The sequence below is a fragment of the Rhinopithecus roxellana genome, chromosome 7 (genome assembly GCF_007565055.1).
Source record: "Rhinopithecus roxellana isolate Shanxi Qingling chromosome 7, ASM756505v1, whole genome shotgun sequence".
NCBI lineage: Eukaryota > Metazoa > Chordata > Mammalia > Primates > Cercopithecidae > Rhinopithecus > Rhinopithecus roxellana.
In genome coordinates this window covers 50,034,900-50,061,879 of record NC_044555.1, presented here as the reverse complement: position 1 = coordinate 50,061,879, position 26,980 = coordinate 50,034,900, and the positions used below count along the sequence as shown (strand labels likewise).

Here is a 26,980-nt window from a genome sequence, read left to right as displayed (position 1 = left end):
CTAAAAGTGTGTCCAAAGTCTCCTGAATTTTTGTTTTTAAATTAAACTACCTATTTTATTGAATATTTCTCCCTTCACTTCTTGTATCATTTTTTGGATTTCCTTGCATTGGGCTTTGCTTTCTCTGGTGCCTCCTTTATTAGCTTAATAACTAACTTCCTGAATTCTTTTTCAGGTAAGTCAGGGATTTCTTCTTGGTTTGGATCCATTGCTGTTGAACTAGTGTGATTTTGGGGGGGTGGTAACGAGCCTTGTTTTGTCATATTACCAGCATTGCTTTTCTGGTTCCTTTCCATTTGGGTAGGCTCTGTCAGAGGGAAGGTCTAGGGCTGAAGGTTGTTGTTCAGATTTTTTTGTCTCACAGGGTATTCCCTTGATGTAGTACTCGCCCCCTTTTCCTGTGGTTGTGGCTTTCTGTGAGCTGAACTGCAGTGATTATTGTCTCTCTTCTGGGTCTAGCCACCCAGCGAGTCTACCCAGCTCCTGGCTGGTTCTGGGGGTTTCTGCACAGGGTCCTGTGGTGTGAACCATCTATGAGTCTCTCAACCGTGGATAACAGCCCCTGTGCCGGTAGAGGTGGTGAAAGTTGCAAGAACCTTCCGTGAGTGTTCTTAGCTTTAGTGGTTTAATGCTCTATTTTTGTGCTGGTTGACCTCCTGCCAGGAGGTGATGCTTTCCAGAAAGCATTAGCTGTAGTAGTGTGGAGAAGGACCGGCCGTGGGCAGGGCCCTAGAACTTCCAAGATTACATGTCCTTTGTCTTCCACTACCACGGTGGGCAGAGAAGGATCATCAGGTGGGGGCAGTGCTAGGTGTGTCTGAGCTCAGACTCTCCTTGGGCGGGTCTTGCTGTGGCTGCTGTGGGGATGGGGTAAGATTCCCAGGTCACTGGAGTTGTGTACTTAGGAGGATTATGGCTGCCTCTGCTGAGTCATGCAGGTTGTCAGGGAAGTCGGGAAAAGCCAGCAGTCACAGGCCTCACCCAGCTCCCACCCAAACCAAAGGCCGGTCTCACTCCCACCGTGCCACCCACAACAGCCCCAGGTCTGTTTCCAGGCAGAGTGCAGGCTTGAAAGCTTGCCCAAGGTTCTCCACTTCCCAGCCGCCAAAGAAAAGGGCTTTAGTTCTTCCCCCAGCTTGTGAAGTCTGTAAGCCGGATTCGTGCTCTCTCCTGAGTTCTGGCTAGGAGAATTCTCGCCACGTTCAAATTGTTACAGAGTTCAGCTAGGGAAGTCCTTCTCCCTGGTGGGGTTTTACCCCCTGCTCCTCTGGCCTCCCTCCTGATAGATCCCTGTGGTGTCAGGCAGGAATAGGCTGCTTGGGGATTCAGTGAGCTCCCTGGGCCTCCCTGCTGCCTCCTCTACCCTGTATTTCACTCGGCTCTGCTAACTTGACTCAGCTCCAGATAAAGTCCGGAATGTCTCTCACTAACAGACCTTCAACTTCTCCACTGGGGGTGTGTGTTCCAGAAAGGAGGGTCTCCCTTTCCCAGTTCCACAGTTGGGGCACTCACAGTATTTGGGGTGTCTCCTGGGTCCTGCAGAGCAGTCTGCTTCCTTCAGAGGGTCTGTGGGTCCTCTCAGGATTGCTGTTTTGTCCTTGTAGTCGATCTGGAGCTAAAATTCACAATGCAAAACAATGCAAGCCTCCACAATGCTGCTCTATCCAGAGCTGCAATCTATTCCTGCCTCTCGTCTGCCATGATCCACTGTCTCTCAAGAAAAGTAAACTCTATACACTGCTGGTAGAAACACAAATTACTAAAGCCACTATGGAAAACAGTATGGATATTTCTCAACAACAACAAAAAAAAACAACAAAAAAAAACAAAAAACAAAACAAAACAAAAAAAAAACCTCAATATCAAGGCCTGGATGAGATTAGAGACTATTATACTAAGTAAAGTAACTGAGGAATGGAAAACTAAACATCTTATATTCTCACTTATAAGTGGGAGCTAAGCTATGAGGATGCAAAGGCATAAGAATGACACAATGGACTTTGGGGACTCGGGGGAAAGGGATAAACTACAAATAGGGTGCAGTGTATACTGCTCCGGTGATGGGTAAACCAAAATCTCACAAATCACCACTAAAGAACTTACTTATGTAACCAAACACCGCCGGGCGCGGTGGCGCGTGCCTGTAGTCCCAGCTACTAGGGAGGCTGAGGCTGGAGGATCGCTTGAGTCCAGGAGTTCTGGGCTGTAGTGCGCTATGCCGATCGGGTGTCTGCACTAAGTTCGGCATCAATATGGTGACCTCCCGGGAGCGGGGGACCACCAGGTTGCCTAAGGAGGGGTGAACCGGCCCAGGTCGGAAACGGAGCGGGTCAAAACTCCCATGCTGATCAGTAACCAAACACCACCTGTTTCCCAATAACCTACGGAAATTTTTTTTTTAATTATTTTAAACCACTAGGTCATTCATATGGTATAGTTTCCTTATACATTAGACCAAGTTTCAACCTCACTTATTCCATTGAGGACTAACATTTGTTTGATCCCGTACTCTGCTTTTAGAGTTAACTATCAGCCTGTGAAATTGTCTGAATACACTCAATTTCAGTATGTTTATAGCAGCACAATTCACGATTGCAAAAATATGGAACCAGCCCAAATGCCCAACAATCAACAAGTGGTTAAAGAAACTGTGGTATATATGTATATGATCGAATACTACTCAGCCATAAAGGAATGAACTAATGGCCTTCACAGCAACCTGGATGGGAATGAATATTGCAGGATCTGGCCAGCAGCCTGCAATGCAACAGGGCTCTTTCTTTGTTCCCAGGTGGATCAGCAGGTCAAGAAATAATAGACACACACAAGATAGTGAAAGTGGGTCCAGGGGGGTCACCGCCTTCTGGTCCCATGGTGCGACCAATGCACTGGATATACCAGCATTTATTATTATATTCAGTGAGGGCGGGGGTAGGTTAGTGAGGGATTTAGGGTCATTTGATTATGAGGTTAGATGGTCACATGGGGATGAAGTAATTCTTTAACATAGCATGTGTATGCAGAAGTAAAGTATACAGAGATAGGAATTTACAAAATAGTGCATACATCAGTAGTTTCTAACAGAGACTTAAAACAGAAACATAGTCTTTCCATAACCTATGATTAGCCAGATATTAATCAGCAGTAACAGTTGCAGCAAAAGCTGGTTACAAACAATCCATAGCAACAGGATGTGAAGCTAGACAACCAATTAGACCAGAAATTCTCAGAAGGGAGTATGCCTTAACCCTAAAGAGATCTAGAAGAGCCATGGCAAGATGAGGGCGTTTATAGCCCTATCTTATCCATAAGGACAGGCGCCTCTCATGTGTGTGTTTATAGGCTCTCCACAAGGGTCGCATTCCATTCCCAGAGCTATGAACATCTGCTTTTCTGGGATAGGAATCTTAGTGACGTGAAACCTCCCTGACTGCATGTCCGTTCACAGGCTCTCTGCAGGGGGAAGCACATCATGTGCTGTTGGCTCATTCTGACAGTCCAACCTGGCATTGTCTTTACACAATCCTGCATTCAATTTTGTATTGACAACAATCAGGAGCATTTCATCTTTTATTGCATAGCAATAGTTTCAGGGGGTCTCCCTACATCTCCCCCTTTTCTCTGATTTAAATGAACCATAGCAATCATACCTTGGTGCTGATTACGACTAGATTGAAGAATACTTTTTCCAATTTTACACATGAACAATAAACTAATAGCACAAATTATACACAGAACAAAATTAACGATAGTGGATCCTCCCAAAGATTTTACCCATTGAATGGGGTTGAGATTAGATAACCCCTCAGAGATACCGTCTAAAACTTCAACACTGGGTAAAGCAGTTAAGTGTGCTTGAGAGGCCTCAAAAATCTGTTCTTTTAGTTTGCTTATGTCTAAACTTAAATTATCTTCACTTCCTTGTAAATGGCATTTTACCAATTCCCAATTGTGAACAGACTCATTATATTGAAATGGAGTTATACAAAAACCAGAAGTATTCCAAAGACATTGCATTTTTAATCTATGTTCTAAACTCATAATTCTATCTCCCATCCATATAACAGCTTGTCTTAGATCATTAATTTGGCCAATTTTTGATCAATACCTGACTGAGAATTCCATATTTGAGTAGAATTTGTTTGCCATTTATCCACAAAATGAATAGTTTGAATAGATTGATGTAATGCAACTCCAGCAGTAGCAGCAGTCGCAGTAACAGAAATCAAGCCCATTATTACTGCAATTAATGTAAAAATAAATCATTTACTCCTTTTAGGAATTTTTTGTAGAATATTGTTAATAACATGGATAGAAAGGGAAGATTCCCAAGGCCTATGTAAGGCTACAGGGAGCCAAATACCTTCTCTGAGTCTGACTATTAAAATACTATGGTATTGATTAAAGGATGAGTCAATACAAGTATACAAGTAACAATTAACACAGGTAAATATTTTTTTAAATAATATGCATCTTTTGTACTAATAACATATATGGTGGTCTAACACAACTTTTAAGTGGGATAGTTTTGTTGGACTCCATATAGAGAGTATATATATTTTGGGATAGTACTCTTTTTTGTGAATGTGGAGTGGGGGGAATAGGTTGAATGAGAGGTGGTGGGGGGACATTAGCAACAGGGGGGTAGAAGTCCTCATAATCTTTACTGTCCCATCTTTGAATTGACCTTTTGATGACTGCCATGGTGATATTTTTGGCTGTGTGGAAATAGCAGTGTAAATCAATCTGTTGTCTTAGTTTTCGAGGTGACAAGGTAGATTTACTTAAAACACTTTATCCAGCCCAAAGTCTCAACCAGTCATAGCTATGGTTAATCTCCATAATTCTGAATGTTCAGGTCCTAAGTGGGGAACAACAAGCCTTGGCTTTGGAGAGGCAACCCCTGCCCCTTTCCACTTAAAAGGAAAAAAGGAGTTAAACATACGATATAATAGTGGAGGGTTATCATTACTTTTTTGATAAGTAATATCATAGAGAAAATGTTGATAATCTCTGTCACCTTGAGAGCAATCATTAGTAATATGACCTTTAGGAGCCCAATCAGCAATGGTGTAGTGAGAAGAATTAAATAACACAGTTCCTTCTGAACTAACACAATCCTTCCATATTAATTTGTCAGCATTTGAAGACAAGTTCAGGGGACACGCAGGTCCTAAAGGCTTATATTGGGATGTGTGAATATAATCAGTGATTCTTATTTTGATCCGTCTTAGAGGTTTTAATGAGAGCCCTGATACCAAGTTTCCTAAAAGAGGGACAGAATGACTAGATGGTAGTGTAACTGCCCAAGTTTGAATATCTAATGAGAGACATCCATTAGCGGGTCCCAGGCACAAGGTGGATACCTAAAACCTAAAGTGATATTTAAAGGGGTTCTTTGTTCTGAAGGTTGGGCAGGACAACGATCATCTACAGAACGAGGCATCCAAATACTATCATTAACATAGACCTCGATAGGGGCGTCCATCCATGTCATGGCTCGAATAAGAAGAGGAAAAGGAATATAGGCTCAATATGTATGGTTTTCAACAGTCTGTGGGGTGACAGATGGTAGAAGCATCAGTGTCATCAGGAGGAGGCAGAGGTTGAGCCAGACCTGGATCGCTGCAGACAAGTTGTTCAGGATGATTGACTGGATTATCTGTTGTAAAGGAGTTAGCGTGGTCATTTTCTTCTTTTTGACGATTGGATGTGTTAGTTGTTTCCTGCTGTGGCATCTTTTCCAGCAAATTTCTCTGTCTTGTTGTTGCATGCATCTTCAGGACACAATTTCAGGTGTCTAGCAGGAATCCAAACAGGAGATTGATGTTCACATGGGGAAACACAAGCATAGCCTCTTCCCCACGTTAAAACAGAATCTTTTGACCATATATTAGATTAAACATCTTTCCACCATACTTCCCTTCCTTGGTTTACTGTGGGATAGTTACCAGAAAAATGTTTTTCAGCAGCAGTAACAGAACTAGATTTAGGAATATTAAGAAAATTTAATGTGAGCAATTCCAAGTTTAGTTGTATGTGAGGGATAGACAACTCCTTATTCCCCTCTTTTTGTTTAAGTAATTGTAATTTTAAAGTTTTGTTAGTTCTTTCTACAATAGCTTGGCTTTGTGAGTTATAAGGGATACCAGTAATATGTTTAATATGCCACTGATCAAGACATTTTTTAAAAGCTTTACTGCAATAGGCTGGACCATTGTCTGTTTTGAGCTCACTAGTAATTGCCATAACCACAAAACATGAAAACATATGTTTTTTAATGTGAGAAGTGGCTTCTCCAGTTTGACAGGTAGCCCAGATGAAACTGGAAAAGGTGTCAACTGCGACATGCACATAAGCTAATTTTCCAAAAGAAGGAACATGAGTAACATCCATTTGCCAAACAGCATTAGGAGAAAGGCCTTGGGGATTAACTCCGGGAGATTATGTGGGTAAGACAAGAACCTGACACTGAGAACAGTGTTGTACAATTTGTTTAGCTTGTTTCCAAATGAGAGAATATTTATGTTTAATATTCTCTCACTAATGAGGCATTAGTATGGGTGAGTTGATGAAATTGTTCTACATCTATAATGGCTAGAGAAACTATAGTATCAACGTTATGATTACCACTGGATAAAGGTCCAGGGAAATTAGTATGAAATCGAATGCGAGTGATGAAAAAAGGGTGGTTTCAGTTTCTGACATTTTTTTGTAACAAAGAGAACAAGGAAAATAGATTAGTGTCAGTAATATTTTTGGTGGTAGCTGTTTCTATTGCCTTAGTGGCATGGAATACATAAGCTGAGTCAGAGACAATATTAAGAGGCTGATCAAAATCCTGTAATGCAGAGATAACAGCAAACAACTCGGCTTTTTGAGCAGAAGTGTATGGAGTAGAAACGACTTTATCTTTAGGTCCTACATACCCTGCCTTTTCATTACTGGATCTATCAGTAAAAAGGGTAACAGCTGCCTCTAGTGGTGATGAACTTGTAAGTTTTGGTAGAATCCAGGAAGTATTTCACAGAAATTGAAAGAATTTTGACTTAGGCAAATGATTATCAATAGTGCCAGTGAATTCAGCCAGATTAGTCTGCCAGCACAAAGATGTAGAAAAGGCAGTTTTAACTTCATTTTTTGACAAAGGGACCACAATAATGTTTGGATCAAAGCCAGAAATTTTAGTGATATGTTGACGTCCTAACCCAATCAAAGTGGCCATTTGATCAAGATATAATGAAAGAGTTTTAGAGGCCGAATTAGGAGGAAATACCCTTTCAACTAGAGAATCATTTTGTACTGTAAGTCCCGTAGGAAAGTGGATGGAAGGAAAAACTAAAAATTGTAAAGGCAAATTTGGGTCAATACGAGAGACTTGTGCCTCTCTCACTCTTTGTTCTACAAAAGACAACTCTTGTTTTGCTGGTTCAGATAGAGAGCGAGGACTGTTTAAATCTGTATCTCCTGATAAAGTAGCAAATAGATGAGATAATGCATAAGTAGGGATGCCTAGGGTTGGTCTGAGATAGTTGATGTCACTAGTAATTTTTGAAAATAATTTAAGGTGTTTAAATTGTCAGTACAAAGTTGGACTTTTGGGGGCTTAATGGAGTGAGCTTCTAGCTGCATTCCTAAGTACAGAAAAGGAGTGGCTTGTTGAATTTTATCAGGAGTGATGTGGAGTCCTGCACTGGCAACAGCTAATTTTAAAGAAGTAAAACATTGAATTAATTCATCTTTAGTGAGGGCAGCAATCAGTATATCATCCATATAATGAAGAATGTAATTATTTTTAAAAGTCTGTTGGATAGGTTGTAACACAGTACCGACAAACAACTTACAAATAGTAGGACTGTTAATCATTCCTTAAGGTAAAACTTTCCATTGATATCTAGCTGCAGGAGCTGAATTGTTAATGGAAGGTATAGTGAAAGCAAATTTTTCACAGTCTGACTTGTCTAAAGGAATATGAAAAAAAGCAGTCTTTAAGGTCAATAATAATTAAAGGCCATATGATGTTTGGTTTTCCATTCCTAAGTTACTTCACTTAGAATATTAGTCTAATGAGATCAAAGATATAATAAAAAGTCTCCCACAAAAGAAAAGCCCAGGACCTGATGGCTTTACTGATTAATTCTATGAAATATTTAAAGAACTAATACCAATTCTATTAAAACTATTCTCAAAAAACAGAGGAGGATAGAACACCATCAAACTCTTTTCTACGAGGCCAGTATTACTCTGATACCAAAACCAGACAAAGACACTTCAAAAAAAGAAAACTACAGGCAATATCTTTGATGAATATTCATGCAAAAATCCTCAACAAAATACTAGCAAACCAAGTTAAACAAAACATTAAGAAGATAATTCATCACGATCAAGTGGGATTTATCCCTGGGATGAAAAACTGGTTCAACAAACACAAATCAATCAACGTGATAGATCTTAGCAACAAAATAAAGAATGAAAACTATATGATTATTTCAATTGATGGTGAAAAAGCATTTGATAAAATTCAACATCCCTTCAGGACAAAAACCATCAGAAAACTGGGTATAGAAGGAACATACCTCAACATAATAAAAGCCATATATGACAGACCCATAGATAGTATCATACTAAATGGGGAATAACTTAAAGCCCTTCCTCTAAGATATGGAACAGGATAAAGATGCCCACTTTCACTACTGTTATTCACCATAGTACTGGAAGTGCTTGCTAGAGCAATCAGACAAGAGAAAGAAATACAGGGCATCCAAATTGAAAAGGAAGAAGTCAAATTATCCTTGTTTGCAGATGATATAATCCTATATTTGGAAAAATCTAAAGATTCCATCAAAAAACCATCAAACTGACAAATTCAGTAAAGTTGTATAATACAAAATCAACATACAAAAATCAGTAGCATTTCTATATACCAACAGTAAACAATGGGAATAAGAAATAAACAAAAAAAGTAATCCTATTTAAAATTGCCACAAATAAATTTAAATACCTAAAAATTAACTTAAGAAGGTCTATTAGTCCATTTTCACACCACTGATAAAGACATACCCGAGACTGGGCAATTTACAAAAGAAAGGGGTTTAATAGACTTATGGTTCCACGTGGCTGCAGAGGCCTAACAATCAAGGTGGAAGGCAAGAAGGAGCAAGTCATGTCTTACATGGATGGCAGCAAGCAAAGACAGAGATTGTGCAAGGGAACTCCTCTTGATAAAACCATCAGATCTCCTGAGACTTATTCACTATTGTGAGAACAGCAGGGGAAAGACCAGCTCCCACGATTCAATTACCTCCCACTGGGTCCCACGCACAATACGTGGGAATTGTGGCAGTTACAATTCAAGATGAGATTTGGGTGGGGACACAGCCAAACCATATCATTCCAACCCCAGCCCCTTCCAAATCTCATATCCTCACATTTCAAAGCCAATCATGCTTTCCCAACAGTCCCCGAAAGTCTTACCTCATTTCAGCATTAACTCAAAAGTCCACAGTCCAAAGTCTCAACTGAGACAAGGCAAGTCCCTTCTGCCTATGAGCCTGTAAAATCAAAAGCAAGCTACTAACTTCCTAGACACAATGGAGGTACAGGCATTGGGTAAATACAGCCATTCCAAATGGGAGAAACTGGCCAAAATAAAGGGGCTATAGATCCCATGCAAATCCAAAATCCAGCAGGGCAGACAAATCTTAAAGGTCCAAAATGATCTCCTTTGACTCTATGTCTCACATCCAGGTCACACTGATGCAAAAGATGGGTTGCTATGGTCTTGGGTAGCGGGTAGCTCTAGCCCTGTGACTTTGCAGGGTATAGCCTCCCTCCTGAATGCCTTCACAGGCTGGCAGTGAGTGTCCGCAGCTTTTCCAGGCACACAGTACAAGTTGTCAGTGGATCTACCATTCTGGGGTCTGGAGGACAGTAACCCTCTTCTCATAGCTCCACCAGGTGGTGCCCCAGTAGGAACTCTTTGTGGGGGCTCTGACCCCACATTTCCCTCCCATACTGCCCTAGCAACAGGTTCTCCATGAGAAGGCTCCAACGCCACATTTCCCTTCCACACTGCCCTAGCAGACATTCTCCATGACAGCTCTGCGCCTGCAACAAACTTCTGCCTGGGGATCCAGGCATTTCTATACATCCTCTGAGATCTAGGCAGAGGTTCCCAAACCTCAATTCTTGACTTCTGTGTTCTTGCAGTCTCAATACCATGTGGCAAGGCTTGAGGCTTGAACCCTCTAAAGCCACAGCCCAAGCTCTACATTGACCCCTTTCACCCATGGCTGGAGTGGCTGGGATGTTGGGCACCAAGTCCCTAGGCTGCACACAGCACTGGGACCCTGGACCTGGCCCACAAAACTACTTTTTCCTCCTAGGCCTCTGGGCCTGTGATGGAGGGCCTGCCCTGAAGACCTCTGACATGCCCTGGATACATTTTCCCCATTGCCTTGAGGATTAACATTCAGCCCCTTGTTATTTATGCAGATTTCTTCAGTGGGCTTAAATTTATCCTCAGAAAATGGGATTTTCTCTTCTATGGCATTGTAAGGCTGCAAATTTTCCAAAGTTTTATGCTTTTCTTCCCTTATAAAACTGAATGCCTTTAACAACACCCAAGTTATTTCTTGAATGCTTTGTTGCTTAGAAATTTCTTCTGCCAGATACCCTAAATCATCTCTCAAGTTCAAAGTTCCACAAATCTCTAAGGCAGGGGCAAAATTCCACCAAGTCTCTCTGCTAAAACATAACAAGAGTCACCTCTGCTCCAGTTCTGAACAAGTTCCTCATTTCCATCTGAGACCACCTCAGCCTGGACTTTCTTGTCCAGATTGCTATCAGCATTTTGGGCAAAGCCATTAAACAAGCCCCTAGGGAGTTTCAAACTTTCCCACATTTTTTCTGTCTTCTTCTGAGCCCTCCAAACTGTTCCAACCTCTGCTTGTTACCCAGTTCCAAAGTCACTTCCACATTTTTGGGTATCTTTTCAGCAGCACCTCATTTCTGGTACCAATTTATTGTATTAGTCCACTTTCACACTGCTGATAAAGACATACCCGAGACTGGGCAGTTTACAAAAGAAAGAGGTTTAATTGGACTCAGTTCCACGTGGCAGGGGAGACCTCACAATCATGGCAGAAGGCAAGGAGGAGCAAGTCACATCTTACATGGATGGCAGCAGGGAAAAAGACCTTGTGCAGAAAAACCCTAGATTTTTAAAACATTCAGATCTCATGAAACTCATTCACTCTCACAAGAACAGTGCAGGAAAGACCCACCCCCATAATTCAGTCACCTCCCACCAGGTTCCTCCCATGCATGACACATGGGAAATGTGGGAGTTACAATTCAAGATGAGATTTGGTTGGGGACGCAGCCAAATCATATCACTACCCAAAGAAGACTATGTCAAGGCATTTAATAATCAGAACCCCAAAGGTCAAGGACAAACAAAGGATCATAAAAGCAGCAAGAGGAAAGAAACAAATAACATACAATGGAGCTGCAATACATGTGGCACCAAACTTTTCAGAGAAAACCTTACAGGCCAGGAGATCTGTAAGGTACAAGCAATCTACAGATTCAATAAAATTTCCATCAGTATACTAATGACATTCTTCACAGAAACAGAAAAAACAATCCTAAAATGTTTATAGAACCAATAAAACTCCAGAATAGCCAATGCTGTCCTAAGCAATAAGAACAAAACTAGAGGAATCACATTACCTGACCTCAAATTATATTACAGAGCTACAGTTACCAAAACAGCCTGGTAGTGGCATTAAAACAGACACATAGACCAATGGAACAAAATATAAAACCCAGAAACAAATCCACACAAATACAGTGAACTCATTGTTGACAAAGGTGCCAAGAACATACACTGGGAAAAAGACACTCTCTTCAATAAATGATGCTGGGAAAACTGAATATCCATATGCAGAAGAATGAAACTAGACTCATATATCTCTTGCCATATACAAAAATCAAATCAAAACGGGTTAAATATCTAAATCTAAGACCTGAAACTACGAAACTACTGAAACAAAACATTGGAGAAACTCCAAAAGGCATCAATCTTGGCAAAGATTTCTTGAGTAATACCCCACAAGCACAAGCAACCAAAGCAAAAATAGGCAAATGAGATCACATCAAGTTAAAAAGCTCCTGTACAGCAAATGATGCAATCAACAAAGTGAAGAGACTACCCATAGAATAGGAGAAAATATTTGCAAACTACCCATCTGACAAGGGATTAATAACCAGACAATATAAGAAGCTCAAACAACTCTATAGGAAAATAATCTAATAATCTGATTTTTTAAAATAGGCAAAAGAGTTGAATAGACATTCTCAAAAGAAGACACAAAAATGGAAAACGTACATGAAAAGGTGCTTGACATCATTGACAATCAGAGAAATACAAATCGAAACTACAATGAGATATTATATCATTCCAGTTAAAATGGCTTTTATACAAAAGACAGGCAGTAACAAATGCTGACGAGGGTGTGGAAAAAAGAGAGTCTCCTACACTGTTGGTGGGATTGTAAATTATTAATACTCAGCCACTATAAAGAAGAGTTTGGAGGTTCCTCAAAAAAACAAAAATATAGCTACCATGTAATCCAGCAATCCAACTGCTGGGTATACCCAAAAGAAAGAAAATCCGTATACCAAAGAGATGTCTGCACTCCCATGTTTATTGCAGCACTCTTCACAATAGCCATCATTTGGAAGCAATCTAAGTGTCCATCAACAGATGAATGGATAAAGAAAATGTGGTACCAAAACAAGGATGCCCTCTCTCACCACTCCTATTCAACATAGTATTGGATTCCTGGCCAAAACAATCAGGCAAAAGAAACAAAGCGCATCGAAATAGGAAGAGAGGACGTAAAACTGTCCCTGTTTGCAGATGACATGATTCTGTGTCTAGAAAATCCATAGTCTCAGGCCAAAAGCTCCTTTAGCTGATAAACAACTTCAGCAAAGTTTCAGGATACAAAAATCAATGGACAAAAATCACTAGCATTTCTATACACCAACAACAGTGAAGCCAAGAGCCACATTAGGAATACAATGCCATTCACAATTGCCACAAAAAGAATAAAATACCTAGGAATATAGCTAACCAGTGAGGTGAAAGATCTCTACAATCAGAACTCCAAAACACTGCTCAAAGAAATCTGAGATGATACAAACAAATGGAAAAACATTCCATGCTCATGGATAGGAAGAATCAATATTGTTTAAATGGCCATATTGCCCAAAGTAATTTACAGATTCAATGCTATTCCTATCAAACCACCAATGATATTCTTCACAGAACTAGAAAAAAATTTTCTTTTTTTTTTTTTTTTGAGACAGAGTCTTGCTCTGTCACCCAGTCTAGAGTACGATGGCATGATCTCAGCTCACTGCAACCTCCACCTCCCGGGTTTAAGCGATTCTCCTGCCTCAGTCTCCCGAGTAGCCGGGATTACAGGTGCCCACCACTGCACCCAGCTAATTTTTGTATTTTTAGTAGAGACTAAAAATCTCTACTAAAAGAGGGTTTCGCCATGTTGGCCAGACTGGTTTTGAACTCCTGACCTCAGGTGATCCGCCCACCCCAGCCTCCCAAAGTGCTGGGATTACAGGCGTGAGCCACCACGCCTGGCCAAAAAAACTATTTTAAAATTCATCTGGGGAAAAAAAAAAAAAAAGCCCTAATAGCCCAGGCAATCCTAAGCAAAGAGAACAAAGCTGGAGGCATCATGTTACCTGACTTCAAACTATACTACAGGACTACAGTAATCAAAATAGCACGGTGCTGATACAAAAACAGACACATAGACCAATGGAACAAAATAGGGGACCCAGAAATAAGCTCATACACCTACAACCATCTGATCTTCAACAAAGCTGACAAAAACAAGCAATGGGGAAAGGACTCCCTATTCAATAAATGGTGCTGGGATATCTGGCTAGCCATAGACAAAAGATTGAAACTGGACCCCTTTCTTATACCATATACAAAAATCAATGCAAGATGGATTAAAGACTTAAATGTAAAACTTGAAACTATAAAAATCCTGGAAGACAACCCAGGCAATGCCATTCTGGACATAGGAATAAGCAAAGATTCATAATAAAGATGCCAAAAGCAATTGCAACAAAAGCAAAAATTGACAGATGGGATCTAATTAAACTTGAGAGCTTCTGCACTGCAAAAGAAACTATCAACAGAGTAAACAGACAACCTACAGAATGGGAGAAAATATTTGCAAACTATGCATCTGACAAAGGTCTAGTATCCAGCATCTCTAAGCAACTTAAACAAATGCACAAGAAAAAACAACCCCATCAATAGGTGGGCAAAGGATATAAACTGATACTTTTCAAAAGAAGACATACATGTGGTCAACATGTATATGAGAAAAGCTCAATATCACTGATCATTAGAGAAATGCAAATCAAAGCCACAATGAGATACCATTTCACACCAGTCAGAATGACTGTTATTAAAAAGTCAAGCCAGGCACAGTGGCTTATTTCTGTAATCCTAGCACTTTGGGAGGCTGAAGTGGGCAGATCGGTTGAGTCCAGGAGTTAGAGACAAGCCTGGGCAATATGGCAGAACCCCACCTCTACAAAAAGTACCAAAATTACCTGGACATGGTGGCACACACCTACAGTCCCATCTACTAAGGAGGCTGAGGTGGGAGGATCGCTTGACCCCAGGAGGTCAAAGCTGCAATGAGCTGTGAGCGTGCCTCTGTAGTCCATCCAGGGTGACAGAGTGAGACCCAGTCTCAAATAAAAAGAAGTCAAAAAATAGCAGGCGTTGGCAAGGTTGCAGAGAAAAGGGAACGCTTATACACTGTTGGAGGTAGTGTAAATTAGTTCAGCCATTCTGGAAAGCAGTGTGGCAATTCCTCAAAGAGCTAAAAAGAGAACTACCATTTTACCCAACAATCCCATAACTGGGTATATACCCAAAGGAATATAAATCATCTACCATAAAGACAAATACAAGCCAGGTGCAGTGGACACCTATAATGCTAGCACTTTGGGAGGCCGAGGCAGGTGGATCACTTGAGGTCAGAAGTTCGAGACCAGCCTGGCCAACATGATGAAACCCTGTCTCTACTAAAAAAAAAATACATAAATTAGCTGGAAATCACTCGAACCTGGGAGGCAGAGGTTACAATGAACCGAGATCACATCACTACACTCTAGCCTGGGCAACAGAGCAGGACTCCATCTAAATATATATATACACACACACACACATATATATATATATATATGCATGTGAATGTTCATTGCAGCATTATGCACTATAGTAAAGACACGGAATCAAACTAAATGCCCATCAGTGACAGATTGGATAAATAAAATGTGGTACATATACACCATGGAATACTATGCAGCCATAAAAATGAACAAGATCAGGTCTTCTGGGAACATGGATGGAGCTGAAGGCCATTATCCTTGGCAAACTAACGCAGGAACGGAAAACCAAATACCACATGTTCTCACTCATAAGTGGGAGGTAAATGATGAGAACTCACAGACACAAAGAGGGGAACAACAGACACTGGGGCCTACCTAAGATTGGAGGGTAAGAGGAGGAAGAGGATTAGGAAAAATAACTATTTGGTGCTAGGGTGACAAAATAATCTGTATGACAAACCCCTGTGACACAAGTTTACCTATATAACAAACCTGTACATATACCCCTGAACATAAAATTAAAAAAATTTTTAATGTGGCACTCATACGCAATGGAGTACTATTCAGCCATAAAAAAGAATGAGATCCTGTTATTTGCAACCACAAGGATGGAACCAAAAGTCATTATGGTAAGTGAAATAAGCCAAGGACAGAAATACAAACATCACATGTTTTCACTTATTTGTGGGATCCAAAACTAAAAACAATTGAACTCATGGCCACAGAGAGTAGAAAGATGGTTACCACAGGCTGGAAAGGATAGTGGGATAGCAGGTATGTTTATGTGTACAACAAAATAGAAACAACGAATAAAACCTGGCATTTGCTAGCACGACAGGGTGACTATAGTCAAAATAACTTAATTGTAAATTTTAAAATAACAAAGAGTGCAATTGGATTGCTTGTAACACAAACAATAAATGCTTGAAGAGACAGATACCCTATTTTCCATGATGTGATTATTTCACATTGCATGCATGCATCAAAACATTTCACATACCCCATAAATATATATACTTACTATATACACAGAAAAATTAAAAATATAGATAGCTGTTTGTCTTATTGTATTTACATTCCTTTTAAAAGTCATATTTCTATATATAAAGAATACACAATACAGAGTACAAAATTTAAATGTGCAAGAGTTAGATTGTGCAGAGGACAGAAATATAATGAAAAACATTTTTAGATTTTCTCACACATATTATTTAACTTATTCTACTATTAATTACTACTAATGGCCACGGTTTAGTCCTAGTGTTTTGTTTAAATAGCACTTATGTAACAGAAAATAATACATAAAAACATAATTTCAAGCGAACACTTATTGTTAAGTAATGATACATATGGACAATTATTTATAATATATTATGGGTTTTCTTCATCTACAACATCTAGGTCCTGGGTTGGCTCTCTGAAAGTTGGTCACCCTAAGACTGTAGTACCATTCTAGTGGGAGGAAAAATACACAAACAAGATACTATTTGTAAATTGCACAGAATAGAAACTGATAAACAATGGTGCCTTCTGTGAAAGTGACATCAGTGGCCGGAACAGGTGAGAGAGGCTTTCTTTTACTAGAGTATTTTAAGGTAGTCTTAAATGTTGTACCCTGCAAATATACCACGTATTTTTATTTTATTTTATTTCTTTTTTTGAGACGGAGTCTCTCTGTCACCCAGGCTGGAGTGCAGTGGCACCATCTCGACTCACTGCAACCTCCACCTCCTGGGTTCCAGCTATTCTCCTGCCTCAGCCTCCTGAGTAGCTGGGACTATAGGCTTGTGTCGCCACGCCCGGCTAAATTTTGTATTTTTAGTAGAGACAGGATTTCACCACGTTAGCCAGGCCGATCTCAAACTCCTGACGTTAAGTGATCCGCCCGCCTCGGCCTCCCAAAGCGCTGGTATTACAGGCGTGAGCCACCGTGCCTGGCCTCCACCTATTTTTAAATGTACCTTGCAAATATTCAAAAGCAAGCGACTGTTAGTTCTGCAGAGGGGTTGGCAACAGTAAGAGTGTGGAAAGGCACTAGCTCAGCGTGGGGGCACGTGCTCTCACTCGAAACAATGTATTGAGAACACACGGTTCTTGGGGGTTCCTGCCCAAACTTCAAGATGGCGGCGAGGTGGACGGCTGATTCTGATGAGTCTGATGAGGTGAGCTGCTCCGCAAAACTGAAGGGCCCACTAAGCCTGGGAAATTAGTATGTACTTGTGTATGTGTTTGTGAGGAGAGCCGCTGGAGGGTTTTAAGGAAAACAGTGATTGGATTTATGACCAAAAGGTCCGTCTAGCTGTGTAAGGAATGTCGGGGGACACTATTTGGGGAGCGTATTTCTGTAATCTTCGTAAGGATGTTGGCTTGGACTCGTTAGCATAGTAGCACTGGATGGAGATGTGGAGACATGGATAGAACTTTGGGAGGTCACCCGGACAAGACTTGTTGCTAGATTGAATGTGGATTGTGAGGGAAAGCACCAACATGGCTGCCTGCTCCGTTTCTGGCCTGGGTGAGTTCCTGTTCCCGAGGTGGAGAATCCTAGGGCGTTGGTTTATGTGGAGGGTAAGAATGAGTTATCTGCGACATTTTAAGCCAGAGATAGTTAACTGATGCACTTTTTTTTAAAGTCACTGGGGCTAGATGGTCGGTTCTCATGAGAGTCATTCGGGCAGTTCTGTGGGGAGGGGCGGGGAAGGGTGTAACTGGGAGGCAAGGAAGGGTCCTGTGTTGGCCTCAGCGGGGAGACAGGAAGCTGCTCGGTGCCGAGAGTGGCTAGAGGGTCTCTAACGGGCAGAGTGAAGGCTTTAGTTTTTCATCAGTGTGAAATGGGCAGCCACGGTAGGGCTTTGAGTGTGACAAGGGCTAACGAAAATCCTGTGTGGACAGCAAGCTATTGGGTAGGATTGCCAGATTTAGCTAATAAAAATCCGGGACACCCGGTTAAATATGAACATCAAAACAATTATTTCGTAGCATAAGTATGGCCTGTGCAAATCTGGGATATACTTATACTAAAAATGTATTCGTTGTTGATGTGACATTCAAGTGTAACGAGTCCAACTGTGTTGGACCAAGCAGCCCTAACACTGACTGGGTCTGGAATTTCGGGAAGCCGAAAGGGGCCAAGGTGGTAGCCATGGAGGTGTGAGGAGGGACCCCCGCAAAGGTGAGGTTGGCCCATTTGGTGCCCTTTGCCGGAGAACAACTCTGGGGAGTCGAGCTTCTCGGCTCCTCTACTTCTTTTAGCCCCCAGCAGGCTCCACGGGAAAGGATTACCTGCCTCTTCCGATCCTGAGTTCCGGCGCCCGAGCGCCTCTCTTCCCCTGGCCAGCGTCTTGCTGAAACTCCCGCCCCCGGAGGCTGGCACGTAACCCCGCCTTCCACTTCCCTCCTCCCGCTCCCCGCAGGGGTGGAGCCTGAGCGAGGAGCCCGCGAGCTCCTCTGTCTCTCCTCTCTCCTCGGATGACGAGTGGCTGGATAACATGGAGTCGGGCAAGATGGCGCCTCCCAAGAACGCTCCGAGAGATGCCTTGGTAAGTGGGAAGGATGAGCGGCGGAGCGCGAAGCCAGGTGCAGCCAGGGACCTGCGAGGCAGGGCCACGCTGAGGGCCTGAGGGTGGGCTCGCACGCTCGTTTCAGTCTGGTCAGGGTCGTCAGGAGGTGAGGGTGATGGGGATGCGCCCTGGCCCCCGGGCCCCTATCTCGCCGCTCGGGCCAAGCTCTGCCAGAGGGTCGTGGTCCAGCGGAGCTTGCGGAACCGCTGCCCAGCTTTGTGTCCTGGGCTTCGGGCCCCTGCCGCCCCCCCGTCTCTACCTGTCTGCCAGCCCTGACTCTGCGTCCAGGGTTCTGATGCTAGCTTATCCTGCCGCCACAGCCAAAAATGACAACCAGCTGGAGCTATCCCTGCCTCTGCTGGGGAAGCCAACTTGTCTTCTCTTTGCCCCTCACCCCGCCCCCAACCCCGCCAAAAAATAAAAATAAAAGTTTTCTGCAAAAGCATACTATGCGATTTGGTGTGATCACTGACTCACTTGGGAGGGCAAGGGTGAGTAGAACTTTGGAGCCCAAAGAAGGGGAACCTTGTATCATAAATATAAATACTACCCTTCTGTCCAGCCTTGATTTCCACTACCAAATTCTGCATCTGGCGTTTTTATTTGAATCCACAGGTGATGGCACAGATCCTGAAGGATATGGGAATCACAGAGTATGAACCAAGGGTTATAAATCAAATGTTGGAATTTGCTTTCCGTAAGTTAATGAAACACCAAAAACTTGCCTAACTTGTGAACTAGAAAAGATATTTTTATTGTAAGGACATTTTCTTTTCTTTTCTTTTCTTTTTTGAGACAGGGACTCGCTGTTGCCCAGGCTGGAGGGCAGTGGCGGGATCTCGGGTCACTGCAGCCTCCGGCTCCTGGGTTCAAGCGATTCTCATGCCTCAACCTCCTGAGCTGGGACTACAGGCACTTGCCACCATGCCCGGCTAAGTTTTGTATTTTTAGTAGAAAGGGAGTTTCGCCATATTGCCCAGGCAGGCCTCGAACTACTGACTCAAGTCATCCGCCCATCTCGGCCTTCCAAAGTGCTGGGATTACAGGCGTAAGCCACCGCACCCAGCCTTGTAAGAACATTTTAAACCAAATTATGTTAACGGTATCGTAGAATTCAGCCTACAGAACTAAAAAGGAGTTCATGTTAGGGGACAGTAGTATTCATACTGTGATATCTGTTTAAAACTGATCATATAGACAGGACAATTACCTATTAAAATCAGCATTTAGGCTGGGCACAGTAGCTTACACCTGTAATCTCGGCACTTCGGGAGGCTGAGGCGGGAGGCCAGGAGTTTGAGTTATGCCTGGGCAACATAGTGAGACCCTGTCTCTACAAAAAAACCACAAAATTTATAAACTGTCTACAAATTAGTGGAAACTTTTTTTAAGTAGCCATAAATATTAAGCTGTCTTCATATGTTTAAGAAAAGATTGTTTTGTTCTTAAAGGTTATGTGACTACAATTCTGGATGATGCAAAAATTTATTCGAGCCATGCTAAGAAACCTAACGTTGATGCAGATGATGTGAGACTGGCAATCCAGTGTCGTGCTGACCAATCTTTTACCTCTCCTCCCCCAAGAGATGTGAGCAAACTTGGATTTGAAGTTATTTTTACTTACAATTTTTTAAACTGTAGTTCTAATAAGGATTTTTTTTTTAAGTTTTTACTGGATATCGCAAGGCAGAAAAATCAAACCCCTTTGCCACTGATTAAGCCATATGCAGGACCTAGACTGCCACCTGATAGATACTGCTTAACAGCTCCAAACTATAGGCTGAAGTCCTTAATTAAAAAGGTAAGAAATTTTAGCCAACTTTTCTTTTTTTAAAAGGTGGAATATGATAGGGGACTTTGTGAAAAGCAAATTCCTGTAGCTAGTATAGTAGATTAAAGGTTAAGATAACTTACTAGAATTTTTTTAATTTTAAAAATTTTTTTAGCTAGATGGAACTTTAGTGCTCATCTAACTCAACAGTCATTTTTCACATCAGGAAGCGGGGCCTGAACTCATTTGTGAAGTTGGTAGCAAAGCTAGGACTGATTCCAAGCCTCATAACTCCCAATCTTTCCACTATATCATAGTTTTTTAGTGAGGCCTAATAATAGAGGGAATGATACCATCAGGAATTGGGCCAGCTTTCTGAAATACGACCTAAAGCCCTCCCACCACTGAAAAAGTTCTCCCTATAATAGGCTGCCTTTGTTTTCTGAAGTTCCACTATAAGAGTTTTCTTCTTTTTGGGGTTAAGAAATTGACTAGTTAAGATTACAAATCACAAAGTAGTTAGCTGTTACCCCATTCAAATAAGACTCTATCTTAAACTTTAATACTGCATAAGATTATATATGTATTCATATCTATTTTTATATAAAGACATGTATATATGTTTATGCAAACCCCAGATTAAATGTTGGATTTAGAACACTGAGAGAACAAAAACAGGACTTTCTTGCCATGGATTATCCATAATCATTTACATCAGCAATCCTAATTTCATTCCTGGTAAATTTAGGTGTCATATCTTAACGTTAATTTGCTTTTTAAATCCCCTAGGGACCTAACCAAGGGAGACTAGTTCCACGATTAAGTGTTGGTGCTGTTAGTAGCAAACCTACTACTCCTACTATAGGTAAGTGAGAGGAGACAATGGCATTTCTGGCTGGTAAAGCAGTGCCTCAGCACTTGGTTTTGAACTATAATGCAAGTCAAAAAGTGAATCAGAAATTCTTGTGTATGTGTTACTATTAATAATTTTACTCATCCTCTAATAAAACTATAAACATACATGTTACTGGCTTTCAAAATGAGAAAGCCACAAGGAACGTCTGATCTCAAATGAGTATAAAATTGGATATTGCCCCCATTGTTGGTGGTATAAACTCTGATACCAAAAACAGGAGTTTACTCTTAGCTGTGTACTTTATGCCTTCTATAAGGTGCCACAGACACTTATGGCAGTAGACTACTTATTAGAAATTTAAATTTCCAAATAAATTGATAAGAGAATACAGTAGAAGATTAAGATGTACAAAAATCTTAAGGATCTCAAAGAAAAAAATTGTTTTTAATTCTAACCACCACTCCAGGCCTAAAGATGCAAGTTTTAAACTTTAAAAAAAATTAAAATGAGTTGGCCAGGTGCGGTGGCTCATGCCTGTAATCCTAGCACTTTGGGAGGCCGAGGCGGGCCTATCACTTGAGGTCAGGAGTTCAAGACCAGCCTGGCCAACATGGTGAAACCCCGTCTCTACTAAAAATACAAAAATTAGCCGGGCATGGTGATGGGTGCCCATAATCCCAGCTACTCAGGAGGCTGAGGCACGAGAATCACTTGAACCCAAGAGGCGGAGGTTACAGTGAGCCGAGGTCATACCACTGCACTCCAGCTTAGGCGACAGAGTAAGACTCTGTCTCAAAAAAAAAAAAAAAAAAAAAAGAAAATTAAAATGATTTATATAGACCTTAAGACCTGAGTATTTACTCTGTTCAATTTGGGGAGGCTCCATCTACAGTCTAATGTGTTCAGTTTTAAAGCCTGAACTCCATACCTGCTTAAATGTATTAATAATCCTTAGGCCAAGAAAACATTCACCTACTGTGAATTTTCCTTTTTCTTTATAAAATAAAATACTTACATTATTGCTTCATTACGCTTCACCAAATTCTTTGGACTGATCCTTAATACATGGGAAAACTTACTTAGGGATGGAGATATTTTAGAGGAAGGTCTTACCTTCTGTGTTTGGGAGAGAAAGCAGTAAAACCCGGATTTCTCGGCACTTTTGAGCTTTCTTCCCTTAGACTTTCTTCACCTTTTTCTCTAGAAATGATAATTGTAGTGTCCTCAGCAACTCTATCTCTGGGTAGGCTGCTGGTTCCAGGAGGAAGGGATGTATTGGATAGCCTGCATCCCCAAACAAAAAATTGGAAATGGATACATTTCCATAAATGTATTTTTTGAGAGAGCAATGAGGTCAGTATATATATTAAGTCTTCGAGTCTTGCAAAATACATTTATTAAGCAAACATTTGTTGAGTAGCTGTTAGGAGCAAGGTAAAAGAGCCGTGTGCTCACAAGGATGAAAAATGTTAGCCAAGCTTGTAATCTAGTCAGTGAGATAAGATAATAATAATGACTCCTATGACATTAAGGGAACTTCAGAGGCAGAATACAAGACATTTAACTGAGAAAATTAAGGAAAGTTTTATAAAACGGGGTAGTATTTGAGTTGTACCTTGGAATAATGGGTAGAATTTAGATGATTGGGGGTTTAGACTAGGTTATCTCCAAGATATTTTTCTGCTTAAGGAGTATCTGAACACAGAAAGGGAATAAATTTTCTGGGCCCACCTGGAGACCTCAAGGGGTATATTTGATCTCTGCTTTAGTTTCATGGGCATAGATGACATCTTCTGCTTCTCAGCAAGCGACCAAGATGAAAAGTGCTAACTAAGGTAATAAATAGAAAACCTGGGTCTTTATTCTGGTAGGTTAAACTCTCATCTTTATGTCTTCATCCAGCTAAACCTCAGTGCTTACTATGTACCAGATGCTGTTTGAAGAGTTTTACAGGGATTAGTTTTACTTAATTTTCACAAGAATTACATGAAATAGGTGATATTATCTCCCATTTTACAGAGGAGAAAACCGAGGCACAAAAATTTAAATAACTTGCCCAGGGACACTCAGCTAGTAGGTGAGAGCCTGAATTCAAACTCAAGCAGGTAGGCTACAGAGCCTACATTCTTTACCACTATTCTAAACTGAATTTTGTAACATCTAAGCAAGCTTGTAAATTTTTTAAGGTTCTTTTGCTCTTATTAATGACTTTTACCTCACCTTTTATTAGTTTCCTTTGCTTTGAAGATAGTTTGCGGTAAGCTGAGTGTAGAATATAAATCTGTATAAATCACCTAACAAACATGGTCTGTTTATTGTAACTACAGCAACCCCACAAACAGTGTCTGTCCCAAATAAAGTTGCAACTCCAATGTCAGTGACAAGCCAAAGATTTACGGTGCAGATTCCACCTTCTCAGTCCACACCTGTCAAACCAGGTAATGTGATCGGGGGTAGGGAACAGAGTTTGTGAATAATTTGAAATTGTAGAACCATTTGTGTTCCTATAGCAAGAGGTAAATTGTTTTAATATCCCAACAGGAAGGTGGCAGTAATGCTGCAAATCAGGGTTCTTCAGAGGGACCTATGAGCCCTCTAAAATTCTGTGAAATTTTAGAGTCTCCCCCCTTATCCTTGAGGGATTATGTTCCAAGACCCCCAGTTAAATTTACAACCTTTAAAGTTCAATTTATAAACTTTGTAAATTATGAGGTTTAATTTATAAATTAGGCACAGCAAGAAATTAACAATAAAAAAAGAACAATTACAACAATATACTGTAAAAAATATATATGAATGTGATCTCTCTCGAAGTATCTTACTGTACTGTACTCATCTATTTTTGGATCGCAATTGAACACAAGTAGCTGAAACTGCAGATAAGGGGGGACTACTATATATGTAATGTTTTGGGGAGGAGGAAAATAGTAGTCAGTGTGTTCATCAGATTTTCAAAGAACACCATGAACTAAACAGGATCCACAAATCTAAGGCATCTTCAAGGAAAAGCAGTTAAGGTAAAAGCTCAAGAAAGCGACAAAACTTAGTGATGAATATGTGTATGCAATCCAGAACATAAATGTAAATTCAAATGAAACTATCTTTAGTTCATAGGATACACACACACACACACACACACACACAGACACACGCGGCTGGAATAAGTAGAATTCTGTCATAGCACAGTTTACTAATAAGTATGTTTAGATTTCACATCTTCTGAAACCTAACTGCACGCAATAAGCAACTTACGTAAAATACTGACCTATTAGGGAAGTGATTCCTGACCTTGAACATAGGCCTTTATTTAGTATGTTGCATGATGAATCCAGTGCAGTTTCCCATGACTAAATTGAAATTCTAGGTTGTTAAAATACACAGAACTTCTTCAACCTTGTACTAGATATGTTTGATTTAATCTTTATCTATACATAGATCAGAACATCACATTATATGCCATAAATATGCACAATTATTGGCAGGGTGCGATGGCTCACACCTGTAATCCCAGCACTTTGGGAGACTGAGGCAGGAGGATCACTTCAGGCCAGGAGTTTGAGACCAGCCTGGCCAACATGGTGAAACCCTGTCTCTACTGAAAATACAAAAATTAGCCAGGTATGATGGCACATGCCTATAATCCCAGCTACTTGGGAACCTGGGGCATGAGAATCACTTGAACTCAGGAGGCAGAGGTTGCAGTGAGCCAAGATCACGCCAGCTTGGACGACAGAGCGAAATACTGTCTCAAAAAAAAATTAATAATTTAACAATAAATAAACATACAATTATTATTTGCTAATTAAAAATAAAGATTTTTTAAAATTTAATTCAACTCATTGCAGTGTAAGTACCTGTGTTTCTTCTATGATATAGTTGCACTTCATGCTACTGAAATTGGTATTAGAATTACATTCAGCTTTGTTGTATACTTTTTACCATGTTTTGGATTCTGGGTAATTCATAGCTTGGTTTTGGGGGGGCTTCTCTGTTTACAGTTCCTGCAACAACTGCAGTTCAAAATGTTCTGATTAATCCTTCAATGATTGGGCCCAAAAATATTCTTATTACCACCAACATGGTTTCGTCACAGAACACGGCCAATGAAGCAAACCCGCTGAAGAGAAAACATGAAAAAGATGATGACAATGATATTATGTAAGGAATATAGTCTAGTCTGGATGCATTTCAAAAGGAAAGTTGGTTTTGAACTCAGTATACTGAACTAGAATATTCTAGATCTTCTCGTTTTACCTTAAGACTGAAACGTAGCTGCAGTATTTTTCATCAGTTAAAACTGTTAGATCTCTTTAGTAAACATACAAATGTGTTTATCATTAGGCTTCAATTACAAACAGTTAAGTACTTGTTTCTTAATAGTTTCATTAATGTTGAGTCCTAGTATGGCAGTTCTGTTTTTGAGACTTTTCTGCCTTCTATCACTGATAGCAGCACCTAAGTTTCAGGTTCTACAGCCTGGTCAGCAGATTTATCTTTAACAGCATAATTTCTGATCTACATTTAAATACTACTTTATTTTATAAGGTAATATAGTTATTGTCACTAGCTTATTTTTTTTTTACCAAATCTCTCAATTTAGGAAACATTTTTTGGAAAGGGTGGATTTAGAGGAGAGATTCTAAATCCATTTTGAATGTATCTGTTTCTTTGCCTTCCTTAACTCCCAAACTCAACTCCTTTTCTGGATCCCATTCATTTTCTGCACTTCCCCCATAGGCTTGTTTCTCTCCATTGCTGTTAAATGTAAAAGGCCATACCTGGAATTTTAAAAATATCATTCCTGGTAATACAGCTCAGTGTCATTTTCCTATTTTTAAAACATGCTCTACATGCCTAATGTTTTGTGATTCACTTTAACCTGATGGTTTGCATTTGCTGGTTTTCACTCTTAATATCAGAGCAGTTGGGTTGTACACCTTAGTTTTTATGCCTGTTAAGCTTTACTGTGCTTGACAGGTAGTTTTGGGTTACATTCAGTTTTAGTCTTGTATTCCAAGTTGATAACTACATGTTTCACATTTCTAAATTTAACAGAGATGCTGTAGCTTAAAACATGTTTTGATAAGTAATTACACTGGACCTAGGCAAAACCACTGAAGAACAAGTGTTCCTTTTTACCACGTACATATTATGTTTTGATCACTGCTGCCTGAGCCCCCCCTATTGGTATAATTCAGATCATTTTTTTAGCTTGTTGACATGAGGATGTCACATATAAGACGGGATCAAACCTGAAAGTAAGACACTGATGGTTCTCCATCCTCTAGAGGAAAACAAATTAGTGTGATGTGACTTGCATTTATGTGCACTCTGCATAGGTTTCCCAATAATACTGTAATGTTGCTGAACACTTTACCCTGTTTTCCATTTACACAGATATTAAAGTCATATTGGGAAAGATGGCAAAGCTTTTGCAAATATAAACACACCTGTGGCCGGGCGCGGTGGCTCAAGCCTGTAATCCCAGCACTTTGGGAGGCCGAGACGGGCGGATCACGAGGTCAGGAGATCGAGACCATCCTGGCTAATACGGTGAAACCCTGT

At 40.6% G+C, this 26,980-nt stretch overlaps 1 protein-coding gene across 2 annotated transcripts; it reads left to right on the top strand.

The window, feature by feature from the left end:
• The first annotated feature begins 473 nt into the window (after positions 1-473).
• TAF9B (TATA-box binding protein associated factor 9b) lies at positions 474-26,980 on the top strand. 2 transcript variants are annotated; one of them, XM_030933787.1, is made up of 7 exons: positions 474-601; positions 18,642-18,767; positions 19,404-19,485; positions 20,240-20,589; positions 21,349-21,424; positions 23,743-23,853; positions 25,414-26,980. In XM_030933787.1, the coding sequence occupies exons 2-7, from the start codon at positions 18,717-18,719 to the stop codon at positions 25,575-25,577; spliced, it is 834 nt and encodes a 277-aa protein (XP_030789647.1). In that variant the 5' UTR covers positions 474-601; positions 18,642-18,716; the 3' UTR covers positions 25,578-26,980. The 2 variants fall into 2 exon arrangements, with proteins under 2 accessions (XP_030789647.1, XP_010387811.1); XM_010389509.2 differs by lacking the exon at positions 474-601 and having other exon boundaries at positions 18,099-18,767; positions 20,240-20,376; positions 20,455-20,589; positions 25,414-26,702.

What these genes read in the sequence shown, in the direction of transcription:
- TAF9B (XM_030933787.1), top strand. Translation starts at nt 18,717, where the DNA reads ATGGAGTCGGGCAAGATGGCGCCTCCCAAGAACGCTCCGAGAGATGCC. An exon ending in ACGCTCCGAGAGATGCCTTG is followed by an intron (nt 18,768 to 19,403) that starts GTAAGTGGGAAG and finishes TTGAATCCACAG; the next exon opens with GTGATGGCACAGATCCTGAA. An exon ending in TGAAGTCCTTAATTAAAAAG is followed by an intron (nt 20,590 to 21,348) that starts GTAAGAAATTTT and finishes TAAATCCCCTAG; the next exon opens with GGACCTAACCAAGGGAGACT.